This window comes from Bombina bombina, chromosome 6 (assembly GCF_027579735.1).
Source record: "Bombina bombina isolate aBomBom1 chromosome 6, aBomBom1.pri, whole genome shotgun sequence".
In the NCBI taxonomy this organism is placed as follows: Eukaryota; Metazoa; Chordata; class Amphibia; order Anura; family Bombinatoridae; genus Bombina; species Bombina bombina.
In genome coordinates this window covers 1,062,111,674-1,062,128,483 of record NC_069504.1, presented here as the reverse complement: position 1 = coordinate 1,062,128,483, position 16,810 = coordinate 1,062,111,674, and the positions used below count along the sequence as shown (strand labels likewise).

The 16,810-nt window shown below is 41.3% G+C and overlaps 1 protein-coding gene across 1 annotated transcript in view; it reads right to left on the bottom strand.

Annotated features, from left to right (window-relative positions):
• LRP6 (LDL receptor related protein 6) overlaps positions 1 to 16,810 on the bottom strand; it is a 473,927-nt gene that overhangs the window by 35,955 nt on the left and 421,162 nt on the right. Inside the window, exons 20-22 of the mRNA XM_053718916.1 lie at positions 15,318 to 15,548; positions 14,932 to 15,068; positions 8,033 to 8,130 (exon numbers count right to left, since the gene is read on the bottom strand). Coding sequence (XP_053574891.1) covers positions 8,033 to 8,130; positions 14,932 to 15,068; positions 15,318 to 15,548 — 466 coding nt within the window. The remainder of the gene's footprint in view (positions 1 to 8,032; positions 8,131 to 14,931; positions 15,069 to 15,317; positions 15,549 to 16,810) is intronic.

Sequence of the window (16,810 nt, the reverse complement as noted above, 5' to 3'; positions counted from 1 at the left end):
TTAAGAATGAGGCCTCTGTTGAACAGATTTGCAAGGCTGCAACTTGGTCTTCACTTCATACTTTTTCCAAATTTTACAAATTTGACACTTTCGCTTCTTCTGAGGCTGGTTTTGGGAGAAAGGTTCTACAGGCAGTGGTTCCTTCTGTTTAATGTTCCTGCCTTGTCCCTCCCATCATCCGTGTACTTAGCTTTGGTATGGGTATCCCATAAGTAATGGATGACCCGTGGACTGAACACACTACAAGAGAAATAAATTTATCAGGTAAGCATAAATTATGTTTTTTCATATCAACAGGGATATCATGTACTTTAGATGTTGAAGGAACAACAAATACTGTACTAGCACTAATAGAAACCTTTTCTGCATGCAAAAGCTTATGACAACTGTTACATACTACAGCTGGAGATAAAATCTCCACAAGCTTACAACAGATACACTTAGCTTTGGTAGAACTGTGTTCAGGCAGCATGGTTCCTACAGCAGCGACTGAGACAGAATCAGATTGAGACATCTTGTAAAATGTAAAAGAAAAAAGAAAATTTAAAAAGAAATATCTTATTTCCACATATAGCAGTTTCAGGAATGGGAAAAAATGCAAATGCTAAAATTGACAAAAAAGCAAATAGCATAGCCCTCTGACCATAAAGAAGGCAAGAAGCATATTGGCAGTGGGGTAAAATAAAACAATTTTTTGACACCAACTATGACGCACGATGCAAAAGGAAGTTGAAAAAACATTTTGGCGCCAACATACATCTGGAAATGACGCAACTCGTATCATAACAAACACATATTTGCATCAAACAACCTGGCGTCAACTAAGATGCAGGAAATGACGAACTTGCGTCACTACAGATGCACATTCTCGCCAAAAAAAACTCGCGCCAAGAATGACGCAATTAAAAACAGCATTTTGCGCCCTCACGAGCCTAATTTGCCCGCAAGTTTCAAAGATAAAACAAGTTAAATTGAAAAAAAGAATATACCCTAGGAAAGACAAACTTCCTAAAACATGATTCCCCTAACGAAACTGCCAGACTGCAAAGGGAAATACACAGACTTGACTCGTGGCAATTATAAGTAAAAACAAAATTTATGCTTACCTGATAAATTAATTTCTCTTTCTTGACACGGTGAGTCCACGGATCATCTAATTACTATTGGCAATATCACTCCTGCTATTGGCAATATCACTCCTGCTATTGGCAATATCACTCCTGCCCAGCAGGAGGCGGCAAAGAGCACCACAGCAAAGTTGTTAAATATCGCCTCCCTTCCCTCCAACCCCAGTCATTCAACCGAAGTAAAGGAGAGAAAGGAAGCAACAAGGTGCAGAGGTGCCTGAGGTTTATAACATAACAAAAAAAACTGTCTTAAAAAACAGGGCGGGCCGTGGACTCACGGTGTCGAGAAATAAATAAATTTATCAGGCAAGCTAAGTTTTCTTTCTAATGACACGATGAGTCCACGGATCCTCTAATTACTATTGGGAATCAATACCCAGTCTAGAGGACACAGATAAGGGAGGGACAAGACAGGGAACCTAAACAGAAGGCACCACTGCTTGAAGAACCTTTCTCCCAAAGTTAGCATCAGCCGAGGCAAAAGTATCAAATTTATAGAATTTGGAAAAAGTGTGTAGAGAGGACCAAGTTGCAGCCTTACAAATCTGTTCCACAGAAGCTTAATTTTTTAATGCCTAGGAAGAGGAAACAGCCCTCGTAGAATGAGCCATAACTCTCTCAGGAGGCTGCTGTCCACCAGTTTCATAGGCCAAGCGAATGATACTCTTTAGCGACAAGGAAAGAGAAGAAGCCGAAACTTTCTGCCCCTTAAGTTTCCCAGAGAAAACCACAAACAGAGCAGACGACTGTCGAAAATCCTTAGTCGCCTGTAAATAGAATTTCAAAGCACGCACCACATCTAAGTTGTGCAGCAGACGTTCCTTATAAAAAGAAGGGTTAGGACATAAAGAAGGAACAACAATCTCCTGATTAATGTTCCGATCTAAAACCACTTTAGGGAGAAACCCTAACTTAGTACGCAAAACTACCCTTATCCGAATGAAAACTAAGGTAAGGAGACTCATATTGTAATGCCGAGAGCTCTGAAACTCTACGAGCAGATGAAATAGCAACAAGAAACAAAATCTTCCAAGTTAACAATTTAATATCTAAGGAATGCATAGGCTCAAACGGAGCCTGCTGAAGAACTTTAAGAACAAGGTTAAGACTCCAGGGAGGAGTAACCGGTTTAAATACAGGCCTGATTCTGACCAATACCTGACAGAATGATTGCACGGCTGGTACATCCGCCAGACATTTATGTAACAAAATAGACTAGGCAGATATCTGACCTTTCAAAGAACTTACCGATAAACCCTTCTCCAAACCCTCTTGGAGAAAAGACAAAATTCTAGGAATCCGAACTCTACTCCAAGAGTAGCCTCTGGATTCACACCAATGCAAATATTTCCGCCATATCTTATAGTAAATCTTCCTGGTAAGAGGCTTACGAGCCTGAAACATGGTCTCAATGACCGACTCAGAAAAAAAACACTTTAATAAAATTAAGCGTTCACTCTTCAAGAAGTCAGCTTCAGAGAAACTAGATTTGGGTGAAGGGCCCTTGAAGTAGAAGGTCCTTCCTTAGTGGAAGTCTCCAAGGAGGGCGAGACAACATTTCCACTAGGTCTGCATACCAGATACTGCGAGGCCACACCGGTGCAATGAGGATCACCGACGTCCTCTCCTGTTTGATTCGAGCAATGACCAGAGGAAGGAGAGTGAACTGAGGAAATAGGTATGCGAGACTGAAATTCCAAGGGACCGCCAGAGCATCTATCAGTACAGCCTCGACCTGTAGTTCGGGAGCTTAGCATTCTGACGAGATGCCATGAGATCCAGTTCCGGCTGTCCCCATTTGAGAATCAAGCTGGAAAACACTTCCGAATTGAGTTCCCACTCCCCCGGGTGAAAGGTCTGTCTGCTCAGAAAATCCACTTCCCAATTGTCCACTCCTGGAATGTGGATCGCAGATAGACAGCAGTTGTGGGTCTCTGCCCACTAAATAATTTTGGCTACCTCTGTCATGGCCAAGGAACTCTGAGTCCCCCCCTGATGGTTGATGTAAACCACTGAGGTTATGTTGTCCGATTGGAACCTAATAAATCGAGCCGAAGCTAACTGTGGCCAGGCAAGCTTTGAAGATTGCCCTCAGCTCCATAATGTTTATGGTTAGTACAGAGCAGACTCCTTCAGAGTCCATGTCCCCTGAGCCTTTAGAGAGCCCCAGACTGCTCCCCATCCCAGCAGGCTGGCATCCATTGTCACAATCACCCAAGTGGGTCTACGGAAGCAGGTTCCCTGGGAGAGATGATCCTGAGACAACCACCAAAGAAGAGAATCCCTTGTAGCCTTATCCAGATGTAATCGCGGAGACAGGTCTGCACAATCCCCGTTCCACTGCCTGAGCATGCATAACTGCAGAGGTCTGAACTTGTTAAGTTTACTAGACTTCTTAGGGTTGACTACGACAGTAGTGTCGGAGTCGTCCAAGGTAGCCAAAACCTCCTTAAGTAGTAAACGGAGGTGTTCCAGCTTAAACCTGAAAGATACAACTTCAGCATCAGAAGAAGGAATTACACTGTCTGAGTCTTCACCCTCAGATGCTACCGAAGTAGCCTCCTCCCCAGATTTTTGGGAGGGAACATTCGGAATAGCAACGACCGTGTCAGAAACCTTACTCACTGATTCTTTACATTTCCTCTTGCGCTTTCCCTGCAGCATAAGAAAAGCAGACAACGCATCAGATACCGCAGAAGACATGAGGGAAGCGATGTCTTGCAAAGTCAATCCAGGCGGAGCTTGAGAGGAAGCACAGGGCACTGTATGTGTGGACGATAGTATTTGGGAAACCTGAGGAGAAAGCTGCGGCATATCTTGAACATTGTCAGTAGACTCCTGAACAGCATCCGTCCTAGACAATGTTGGCTCAGAATCAAAAAGTCTATACCTGTAATTTAATGTTTTCTCAATACATGAGGAACAGAAAGGGATTGGTGGTTCAACATTAGCATCCAAACAAATTACATGTAATATCTTGCAAAGCCTCCTGGTCCATCTTTACCCAGAATTAAAAATAAAAGTACTACATTTTTAATCAAAAGTTCACACACACACAAAAAAAAAAAAAAAAACACGTTACTGTCCCTTTAAATATAAAAAAGGAGAGTAGCGGACATCATAGAGAATAGAAAAATGTTAACATTTACTCAGCTGCAGACGAAACTGGAACCACTAAAACTACACTGGTACCAATACCTCAAACTAAGCTGCTCTATACAGACTTTCCTCAAAAAACTTCCTAGGGGAACCCCCACAACCTTAGAAACATATAGCAATACTCCTCAGTGCATAAAACACTCTTTATCTAACATATACAGTCAGTCTACCCCACATAGATCCAAATCTTCTATAATGTTAGCGTGGGAAAAAGACTTAAACATCTCTAAAGAGGTTGAGGACTGGGAGAAGCTTTATCAGTCAGCTGATAGAGGTCTCATGAGTATGGACCTAAAAGAAAACATTACCAAAACTATCTTTCGATGGTACCCGACTCCGCTAAGAACTTCACATATGTCCCCCCCAAGGCAATAAGATGTGTTATAGGGGATGTGGGGAGGTTGGAACATAGACACATGTGGTGGGACTGCACATAAGTCAGCATAGTTTGGAGATGTCTGTCCTTCCTGATAAGCCAACTACTAGATGAGGAGTTTCAACTTAAAATACAGCAGGCATTACTTTATGAATACATTCACACTTACAACAAATACCTTAACACCTTTATCAGAATCCTCTGTACGGTTACCAGGACCTGCATAGCTAAATACTGGAAGACGGGAACTCCCATTTGGCCAGAAATATACAGCAAAGTGCAGCATACCTACAACATGTACGAACTAGCAGTGGGGATGCTAAACAATAGAGATGTGGTTAATAAGGTTTGGTATTATTGGATAAGACAATAACATCTGAACAAATACCCCCGAGGGCTAATCCTGGCTGGGTATCGCAAACTGTTATCTTTGATGTACAGATAAAATGTTCTCACTATGTCATCACTAAGTTCGCTAACAAACACCCCACTCCTTTTTTCTCTCTTTCCTTTTTCTATTTTCATTTTTACTCATCTGTAATTGCTTGCATGGTTTTAAATATACTAATATTTGCTACTACTATGTTGAAAACCCTTATAGCCACCTTTAAAGGGACACTGAACCCAATTTTTTTCTTTTGTGATTCAGACAGAGCATGCAATTATAAGCAACTTTCTAGTTTACTCCTATTATCAAATTTTCTTCATTCTCTTGGTATGTTTATTTGAAAAGCAAGAATATTTAGATGCCGGCCCATTTTTGGTGAACAACCTGGGTTGTCCTTGCTGATTGGACAGCACCAATACACAAGTGCTGTCCATGGGTCTGAACCAAAAATTTGCTGGCTCCTTAGCTTAGATGCCTTCTTTTTCAAATAAAGATAGCAAGAGAACGAAGAAAAATTGATAATAGAAGTACATTAGAAAGTTGCTTAAAATTGCATGCTCTGTCTGAATCATGAAAGAAAAAATTTGGGTTCAGTGTCCCTTTAACACAGAGTAAACTTGGAAACATGTGGTTGGAACCAAAGATTACTGAGTCTCAGGAATCAAAAGTTTAATACTCTCAGGATCGCTTTTATAGAGACATTTGTGAATTCACACTAAGTTGATCAGGACAGGGATTTTTCCCGAATATGGGTCAGTGGTTTGTCTTTCTGACCACAAATACTCCGTTGGAAACTACTTTTCCTTAAGTACTACGTGAAAGCCTTACAGATTTTGTTGTATTTGCATTATAATATTTTTTGCTTGTATAACTTTAATAAAGAATATTTAAACATAAATATAAAAAGGAAAACTGCTTTATTTTTACAGCAAAAACTATAGTCTACTGTTGTAGCAATTTTTTTTAAAATTAATAACTCCGGACAGCCTCTACACCTCAGCTAGCTCGTGCCTACCTGCCCTGCTGGAAAACCGGAGCCAATAGATATCAGATGGATTCCGGACTCAAACCGGAGCATTGTACACAAGGTCCGTCGAGCATAGGACACAAGACTGGAACCGCAGTAAAATCTCTCCCCTCCGGCACACAGGAAGTGAAGAGAAGAGCGCGAAAAAGAAATTTTCAGCACGTCAGTTAGCCCCGCCCATCGTGAGCGCAATTGAACTAACCTCCCGGTCAGCATGATTACACTGAGGTAAAAAGCCGCCGGGAGCAAGTAAAAACACACCACCTTAAAACTGAGCCCATCGCCTCGTCCCCAGTGCCTGCACCACTGTCTAAAATAAGCCCATTAACTTGCTATGGGCCATATTTAGTGTCCCATTAAAATAAACAGTCAAGTGCCATCTTTTTCCTGATGCAGCCCAGAAAAAATAAAAATAGCACTTACCTCGATAAAGTCTGCCTGGCAGCAAGGCAGCTCACTAAGTTTGAGAGGCCTTCTCCCTCACATGGACCTGTGTAAAAAGAGATAAAGACTGAGTAATCTTACTCAGGCTTTCAATATTAGGGCAGCATTAACTTCATGGAAGGCACAGTGAGGATTGTACACCACAAGTCCCAATTGCTTAAAAGTCACCACTGCTACACCCTAGTAGAAAAGAAGCACAAGCTTGTACTGCTGAAAAATAATAAAATCTTGATTGAAGAATCTTTCCAGACACCTAAACTTTACCACTTCCTTGCTCTAACGTAGGCAAAGAGAATGAATGGGGTTGGAGGGAAGGGATGTGATATTTAACAGCTTTGCTGTGGTGCTCTTTGCAGCCTCCTGCTGGGCAGGAGTGATATTCCCAATAGTAATTAGATGATCCGTGGACTCAGCGTGTCATTAGAAAGAAATACATATATTTAAAACTTTATATTAATACATAAAGAGCCAAACCATAGCTGAGTGTGTCTTAAATAAAGATACATACTTACCGAAAGACACCCATCTACATATAGCAGATAGCCATACCAGTACTGAAAACTAACAGCAGAGGTAATGGTATAGGAGTATATCATCGATCTATAAAAGGGAGGTAGGAGATGAATCCCTACGACCGATAACAGGGAACCCTTGAAAAGATTTCCCGTGAGAGAAACCATAAAATCAATAGGCGATACTCTCTTCACATCCCTCTGACAAACACTGTACTCTTGAGAAATTGGGCTTCAGAATGCTTAGAAGCGCTTATCATAGAAGAAGACATAAAAATCAATCACAAACTTACTTCACCACCTTAATAGGAGGCAAATTTTCTAAAACTGAATTGTGGGTGTGGTGAGGGGTGTATTTATAGGCATTTTGAGGTTTGGGAAACTTTGCCCCTCCTAGTAGGATTGTATATCCCATACATCACTAGCTCATGGACTCTTGCCAATTACATGAAAATAGTGATATTTCACATACCCTCCACTATAAGTTCAGTAATACCAAAACTCACAAGTTGGTTCATATGAGATTTGCTTGTTAAATATAAGATATCGCCGTGTTCCAGCGCTTATTTAGAGCTGTTCATAGTTTATGTTAATACAAAATGTTTATCTTATACATCTGTTACCAACAGTTGTTCTTTTTTTTGGTCCAAACGTCTGAGATCCAAAAGTGGCCTCTAACCTCTTTCTAATCTACTTGTTTACATAACAGGGTCCAAGAGTGGCACAGGGAGACTTTAAGAGAGTGCACATTTCTTTAACCTTCTGCTAATAGTTTACCTGTTTGTGCTTTGGGGTCAAAAATTGGCCCGATGTGACATTTAGAAGGTAAAGATTTTGCGGTCTCTATTGTGGTTATTGCAACCACTCTAATAAATGTAGTATTTATGTATAATTATTTATTTCATATGGTTGATAGTTTGCTGCTTGCAGTGTTGCTTTTAGAGATTGTATATATTTTTTTTGCCCTTAAATAAAGAAAAAAAATGATCAATTAGATACCTGTAGGATCTGTGCGTTGAGGGGCTGTTAGAGGAATATCCAAATTCCATGGTGTAATGTGAACGCTCAGTGGCTGGTGAGGGAGGTGGGTTTAAAATCTGAGAGAAAAAATATTAAAGAAAAAAAGATTACATAAGATACTGTTGTATTGCACATTCATTAATTTTCATGTTTCACTTCAACACTTAAAATAAACCACTACAATTAGGAACATGGATTATCCCCCCAGAGTTAATAAATTACCTGTATCAACATTTTAAAACCAACCACACAGGTAAAATCTACAAATATTTGCATATCTCTAACCTGTTTACAAAATAATTAAATTTTCATAAGATAAAATATTAAAGGGAAAATCTGTATCATGCATTTCAAAGAGCACTATTTAAGCAAATTAGAATATTTTTGTGCATCAAAAACATGTTAAGTTAAAGCTGTTTATTTTGATTACAAAACAACCAGTCCAGGTTTGTGCAATACTGACCTATAAGAACCAGTGAGATCGTCTAACAAACAAAATTCCCACAGTAAATAAACATGTATTGTACCATGGCAAAAACACAACCTATGATACATTTTAAAATTCCCCATTAGACACAGTAAAGAAAAGTTTATGTTCCTTAATAATTAAAAAAAACAGAATTTATGCTTACCTGATAAATTACTTTCTCCAACGGTGTGTCCGGTCCACGGCGTCATCCTTACTTGTGGGAATATCTCTTCCCCAACAGGAAATGGCAAAGAGTCCCAGCAAAGCTGGCCATATAGTCCCTCCTAGGCTCCGCCCACCCCAATCATTCGACCGACGGACAGGAGGAAAAATATAGGAGAAACCATATGGTACCGTGGTGACTGTAGTTAGAGAAAATAATTCATCAGACCTGATTAAAAAACCAGGGCGGGCCGTGGACCGGACACACCGTTGGAGAAAGTAATTTATCAGGTAAGCATAAATTCTGTTTTCTCCAACATTGGTGTGTCCGGTCCACGGCATCATCCTTACTTGTGGGAACCAATACCAAAGCTTTAGGACACGGATGAAGGGAGGGAGCAAATCAGGTTACCTAAACGGAAGGCACCACGGCTTGCAAAACCTTTCTCCCAAAAATAGCCTCCGAAGAAGCAAAAGTATCAAATTTGTAAAATTTGGCAAAAGTGTGCAGTGAAGACCAAGTCGCTGCCTTACATATCTGATCAACAGAAGCCTCGTTCTTGAAGGCCCATGTGGAAGCCACAGCCCTAGTGGAGTGAGCTGTGATTCTTTCAGGAGGCTGCCGTCCGGAAGTCTCATAAGCCAATCGGATGATGCTTTTAAGCCAAAAGGAAAGAGAGGTAGAAGTTGCTTTTTGACCTCTCCTTTTACCAGAATAGACGACAAACAGAGAAGATGTTTGTCTGAACTCTTTTGTAGCTGCTAAGTAGAATTTTAGAGCACGGACTACATCTAAATTGTGTAGCAAACGTTCCTTCTTTGAAACTGGATTCGGACACAAAGATGGTACAACTATCTCCTGGTTAATATTATTGTTGGAAACAACCTTTGGAAGAAAACCAGGCTTAGTACGCAAAACAACCTTATCTGAATGAAACACCAGATAGGGCGGAGTACACTGCAGAGCAGATAACTCTGAAACTCTTCTAGCAGAAGAAATAGCAACCAAAAACAAGACTTTCCAAGATAATAACTTAATATCTATGGAATGTAGAGGTTCAAACGGAACCCCTTGAAGAACTGAAAGAACTAGATTTAGACTCCAGGGAGGAGTCAAAGGTCTGTAAACAGGCTTGATTCTAACCAGAGCCTGAACAAATGCTTGAACATCTGGCACAGCTGCCAGTCGTTTGTGTAGTAAGACAGATAAAGCAGAAATCTGTCCTTTTAGAGAACTCGCAGATAATCCTTTATCCAAACCTTCCTGCAGAAAGGAAAGAATCTTTGGAATTTTTATCTTATTCCATGGGAATCCCTTGGATTCACACCAACAGATATATCTTTTCCATATTTTATGGTAAATTTTTCTAGTCACTGGTTTTCTGGCCTGAACCAGAGTATCTATCACAGAATCTGAAAACCCACGCTTTGATAGAATCAAGCGTTCAATCTCCAAGCCGTCAGCTGGAGGGAGACCAGATTTGGATGTTCGAATGGACCCTGAACAAGAAGGTCCTGTCTCAAAGGTAGCTTCCATGGTGGAACCGATGACATATTCACCAGGTCTGCATACCAAGTCCTGCGTGGCCACGCAGGAGCTATCAAAATCACTGAGGCCCTCTCCTGTTTGATCCTGGCTACCAGCCTGGGAATGAGAGGAAACGGTGGAAACACATAAGCTAGGTTGAAGGTCCAAGGTGCTACTAGTGCATCCACTAGAGTCGCCTTGGGATCCCTGGATCTGGACCCGTAACAAGGAACCTTGAAGTTCTGACGAGACGCCATCAGATCCATGTCTGGAATGCCCCATAATTGAGTCAACTGGGCAAAGATCTCCGGGTGGAGTTCCAACTCCCCTGGATGGAATGTCTGACGACTCAGATAATCCGCTTCCCAGTTTTCCACACCTGGGATGTGGATCGCAGATAGATGGCAGGAGTGATCCTCCGCCCATTGTATTATTTTGGTCATTTCTTTCATCGCTAGGAAACTCCTTGTTCCCCCCTGATGATTGATATACGCAACAGTCGTCATGTTGTCTGATTGGAATCTTATGAATCTGGCCTTTGCAAGCTGAGGCCAAGCCCTGAGAGCATTGAATATCGCTCTTAGTTCCAGAATGTTTATCGGGAGAAGAGACTCTTCCCGAGACCATAGTCCCTGAGCTTTCAGGGGTTCCCAGACCACGCCCCAGCCCACTAGGCTGGCGTCGGTCGTTACAATGACCCACTCTGGTCTGCGGAAGCTCATTCCCTGGGATAGATGGTCCAGGGTCAGCCACCAACGGAGTGAATCTCTGGTCTTCTGATCTACTTGAATCACTGGAGACAAGTCTGTATAGTCCCCATTCCACTGTTTGAGCATGCACAGTTGTAATGGTCTTAGATGAATTCGCGCAAAAGGAACTATGTCCATTGCTGCAACCATCAACCCTACTACTTCCATGCACTGTGAAGAACTTGACAAGCGCTTAGGAGTTTTGACTTTCTGACATCTGTCAGAAAAATCCTCATTTCTAAGGAATCTATTATTGTTCCCAAGAAGGGAACTCTTGTTGACGGAGACAGAGAACTTTTTTCTATGTTCACCTTCCATCCGTGAGATCTGAGAAAGGCCAGAACAATGTCTGTATGAGCCTTTGCTTTTGAAAGGGACGACGCTTGTATTAGAATGTCGTCCAAGTACGGTACTACTGCAATGCCCCTCGGTCTTAAAACCGCTAGAAGGGACCCGAGTACCTTCGTGAAAATCCTTGGAGCAGTGGCTAACCCGAATGGGAGGGCCACAAACTGGTAATGTTTGTCCAGAAAGGCGAACCTTAGGAACTGATGATGTTCTTTGTGGATAGGAATATGTAGGTACGCATCCTTTAGATCCACGGTAGTCATAAATTGACCTTCCTGGATAGTGGGTAGAATCGTTCGAATGGTTTCCATTTTGAACGATGGTACCCTGAGAAATTTGTTTAGGATCTTTAAATCCAGAATTGGTCTGAAGGTTCCCTCTTTTTTGGGAACTACGAACAGATTTGAGTAAAATCCCATTCCTTGTTCCGTCCTTGGAACAGGGTGTATTACTCCCATCTGTAACAGGTCTTCTACACAATGTAAGAACGCCTGTCTCTTTATTTGGTTTAAGGATAAGTGAGACATGTGGAACCTTCCCCTTGGGGGTAGTTCCCTGAATTCCAGAAGATAACCCTGAGAAACTATTTCTAGTGCCCAGGGATCCTGAACATCTCTTGCCCAAGCCTGAGCAAAGAGAGAGAGTCTGCCCCCTACTAGATCCGGTCCCGGATCGGGGGCTACTCCTTCATGCTGTTTTGTTAGCAGCAGCAGGCTTTTTGGCCTGCTTACCCTTTTTCCAGCCTTGCATAGGTTTCCAGGCTGGTTTGGAATTTTTTTCGCCGCTAATCTAGCTAATTGCAAAGCGGCATCCAAAATAAAGGAGTTAGCCAACTTAAGTGCGTGAACTCTGTCCATAACCTCCTCATATGGAGTCTCTCTACCGAGCGACTTTTCTAGTTCCTCGAACCAGAACCACACTGCTGTAGTGACAGGAACAATGCACGAAATGGGTTGTAGAAGGTAACCTTGCTGTACAAAAATCTTTTTATGCAAACCTTCCAATTTTTTATCCATAGGATCTTTGAAAGCACAACTATCCTCGATAGGAATAGTTGTTCGCTTGTTTAGAGTAGAAACTGCCCCCTCGACCTTAGGGACTGTCTGCCATAAGTCCTTTCTGGGGTCGACCATAGGAAATAATTTCTTAAATATAGGGGGGGGGGGGGGGGGGGGGGGGGGAAAGGTATGCCGGGCTTCTCCCACTCCATATTTACTATGTCCGCCACCCGCTTGGGTATAGGAAAAGCGTCTGGGTGCACCGGAACCTCTAGAAACTTGTCCATCTTGCATAATTTCTCTGGAATGGCCAAGTTGTCACAATCATCCAGAGTAGATAACACCTCCTTAAGCAGTGCGCAGAGATGTTCTAATTTAAATTTAAATGTCACAACATCAGGTTCAGCTTGTTGAGAAATTTTTCCTGAATCTGAAATTTCCCCATCTGACAAAACCTCCCTCATGGCCACTTCAGATTGGTGTGAGGGTATGACAGAACAATTATCATCAGCGCCCTCCTGCTCTTCAGTGTTTAAAACAGAGCAATCGCGCTTTCTCTGATATGCAGGCATTTTGGATAAAATATTTGCTATGGAGTTATCCATTACAGCCGTCAATTGTTGCATGGTAATAAGCATTGGCGCGCTAGATGTACTAGGGGCCTCCTGCGTGGGCAAAACTGGTGTAGACACAGTAGGAGATGATGTAGTATGTCTACTCCCCTCATCTGAGGAATCATCTTGGGCAATTTCATTATCTGTGGCAGTACTGTCCTTACTTTGTTTGGACGCTATGGCACAATTATCACACAATTTTGAATGGGGAGACACATTGGCTTTCATACATATAAAACATAGCTTATCCGAAGGCACAGACATGTTAAACAGGCTTAAACTTGTCAATAAAGCACAAAAACCGTTTTAAAACAAAACCGTTACTGTCACTTTAAATTTTAAACAGAGTACACTTTATTACTGAATATGTGAAAAATTATGAAGGAATTGTTCAAAATTTTCCAAAATTTCACCACAGTGTCTTAAAGCATTAAAAGTATTGCATACCAATTTTCAGAGCTTTAACCCTTAAAATAACGGAACCGGAGCCGTTTACAAAATTAGCCCCTATACAGTCCCAGCTACAGTCTTTGCTGTGACCTGACCAAGCCCAGAGGGGAATACGATACCAAATGACACCTTCTAGAAACTTTTCCAACTATTTTCAGGTCCTCACACATGCATCTGCATGTCTTGCTCTCAAAAACAACTGCGCAGTAATGGCGCGAAAATGAGGCTCAGCCTACAACTGGGAAGGCCCTTCCTGACTGGAAAAGGTGTCTAACATAGTGCCTGACGTTAAAAAACGTTCCCCAAGTTTATAAGTGTGAATTATCAGCATTAACATGTATAAAATGTCCAAATAAAGCAATCGATTTAGCCCATAAAAGTGTCTACCAGTTTTATAGCCCATATTAAGCCCTTTATTCTGTTTGAAACTAAGAAAATGGCTTACCGGTCCCCATGAGGGGAAATGACAGCCTTCCAGCATTACACAGTCTTGTTAGAAATATGGCTAGTCATACCTTAAGCAGAAAAGTCTGCTAACTGTTTCCCCCCAACTGAAGTTACTTCATCTCAACAGTCCTATGTGGAAACAGCAATCGATTTTAGTTACTGTCTGCTAAAATCATCTTCCTCTCACAAACAGAAATCTTCATCCTTTTCTGTTTCAGAGTAAATAGTACATACCAGCACTATTTTAAAATAAACTCTTGATAGTAGAATAAAAAAACTACATTTAAACACCACATACTCTTAACCATCTCCGTGGAGATGTTGCCTGTGCAACGGCAAAGAGAATGACTGGGGTGGGCGGAGCCTAGGAGGGACTATATGGCCAGCTTTGCTGGGACTCTGCCATTTCCTGTTGGGGAAGAGATATTCCCACAAGTAAGGATGACGCCGTGGACCGGACACACCAATGTTGGAGAAAACTATTTCTGTATTAATAAAGTTTGGCAGTTTTTTTTTTTTTGCATGTTTGTAAATTTATACTACATACTTTACCTGTCTTAATGACACTTTCCTTATATTTAAAGGGACAGTCTACTTGAAAACGGTTATCGTTTAAAAAGATAGATAATCTGTTTATTATCCATTCCCCAGTTATATCCCCTATATCTAAGCTTCTGCAGACTGCCACTTAGTGCTGGTTCTTGTGAACCCATTATTCTCCTTGAAAGTGAGCACAAATGTTTTCTATACAGCACACATGAACTAGAGCCGTCTGGCTGTAGTGCAATATAGTAAAAACTACTGAGAGGAGGGGCGGCCTGTAGGGGCTTATATTATAGGTATATTATAGTTAAAAAAGTATATCAATATAACAATGTTGGTTATGCAAAGCTTGGAAATGAGTAGTAAAAGGTGTTATCTATCTTTTTAAACAACAAGAAAACAACACATATACTGTCCCTTTATTGCGAACTAAGAACTGAACACTGGTGCATACTCAAAATAAGGAGTTTGATTCTATCACTCCTTAATAAACCCAATGGAACTGCATAAAGTAATTTTATTAAGCCAGGCTAAAAATAGTTGTCCAAATTACAGATGAGCAATACTCACAGGGGGGAAGTAAGTTCCTTTGGTACTGGAGGAGCTGCTGGAAGATGCACCAGTCACATGAGCTCGATCATAAGGGGGTCCGCTGCTACCACCCATAATGCTCAAAGAGCTGATTACAGATTTTCCACGAGACATACCTAAGCAAGACAGAGAGAAGAACTTGCATTAATACGGTCCATGAATCAGAACACTTTTTCTAATACTGGGGAACAACAGGTTTTTATTAGGAAAATACTTAAGAATAATTATTATTACCCCTTGACAACAATCAAATAGCTACAAGTAAAATAGTCTGCAGATAAAGGATTTTATGAAGAAAAAAAACAAAGAAAAAAAACATTTCTTATTCATGTTCACAGCTTTGCTTTTCCTGCCTTCATACTCACCAGGAAGAGACCCAGAAAGAGAGCTTGGATGAGGTACATATCCAAGAGGGACAGAAGCTGGTCCATGCACCACATAGTCATTAGCCATGGTTTCGCCATCTCCTTTCATACGAGGACAAAGGACACGCTGGCACATAAAATAAACTCCCCCCACCACAAATACTGTGAGTATTACACCAATGATGGAACCAATTGTATTTGTTGATGGAGGTGGTGGCTCTTCTGTTGGGTCTATATAATAAAAAAATATATATATTGAGTAGGCTAGAAATAATATTAAATTCACATACGGCTAATTGTATTTATAAATGACGGCATTGGCTACCATAGTTTTTGGGACACAACAATCATTCGCTCACCAGCAAAAAAAATGTTCTGCTTTAATAGACTATAGGGCCAGTACATTATGTGCACTTTCTTCATGTATTTATGTAGGAACTGTAGTTTTGCTTGCTACATCTTTGCAATATGTCTGAGCTATACTAAAGAAAGACAATTTTTCTTTGTCCTGGTATAAAACAAATTATGCTTAACAGATAATTTCCTTTCCTTCTGTATGAGGAGAGTCCACGGCTGCATTCCTTACTTGTGGGAATACAGAACCTGGCCACCAGGAGGAGGCAAAGACACTCTAGCAAAAGGCTTAAATACCGCCCCCACTTCTCTCATATCCCAGTTATTTTGCCAAGGGAACAAGGAACAGTAGGAGAAATATTAGGGTATAAAAGGTGCCAGAAGAATAACAAAAATGTCCGCCCAACGAAGAAAAACGTGCGGGGGCCGTGGACTCTCCTTATACAGAAGGAAAGGAAATTATCTGGTAAGCATAATTTTTGTTTTCCTTCCTAATATGAGGAGAGTCCACAGCTTCATTCATTACTTGTGGGAATGATATACCCAAGCTCTAGGACACTGAATGAAAACGGGAGGGTAAAAGAGGCGGGCCCTATTCTGTGGGCACCACAGCCTGCAAAAGCGTCAAACTTTTGAAAAGGTATGTAAGGAAGACCAGGTAGCCACCCTACAAATCTGCGCCATAGAGGCCTCATTCTTGAAGGTTCAAGATGAAGCCACAGCTCTAGTTGAATGAGCCTTAATCCTCTAAGGAGGCTTATGTCCCGCTGTCTCATATGCCAAGCAAATAATGCTCCTCAACCAAAAAGATAAGGAAGTGGAAGAAGCCCTCTGCGCTTTCCCGAATAAACAAACAAGGACAAAGTCTGTCTAAAATCCTTTGTAGCTTGAAGATAGAACTTTAAAGCCGGAACCACATCCAAATTATGAAGCAACCTTTCGTTTGAAAAAGAAGGATTAGGACACAAGGAAGGAACCACAATCTCCTGATTAATGTTGCGATCAGAAACGACCTTAGGGTGAAAACTAGGTAAGGAGGCTCACATTGCAAGGCCGCCATCTCAGAGACTCTGCTGCCGAAGCAATAGCTAGTAGAAAAAGAACCTTCCAAGACAGTAATTTAATGTCAACTGAATGCA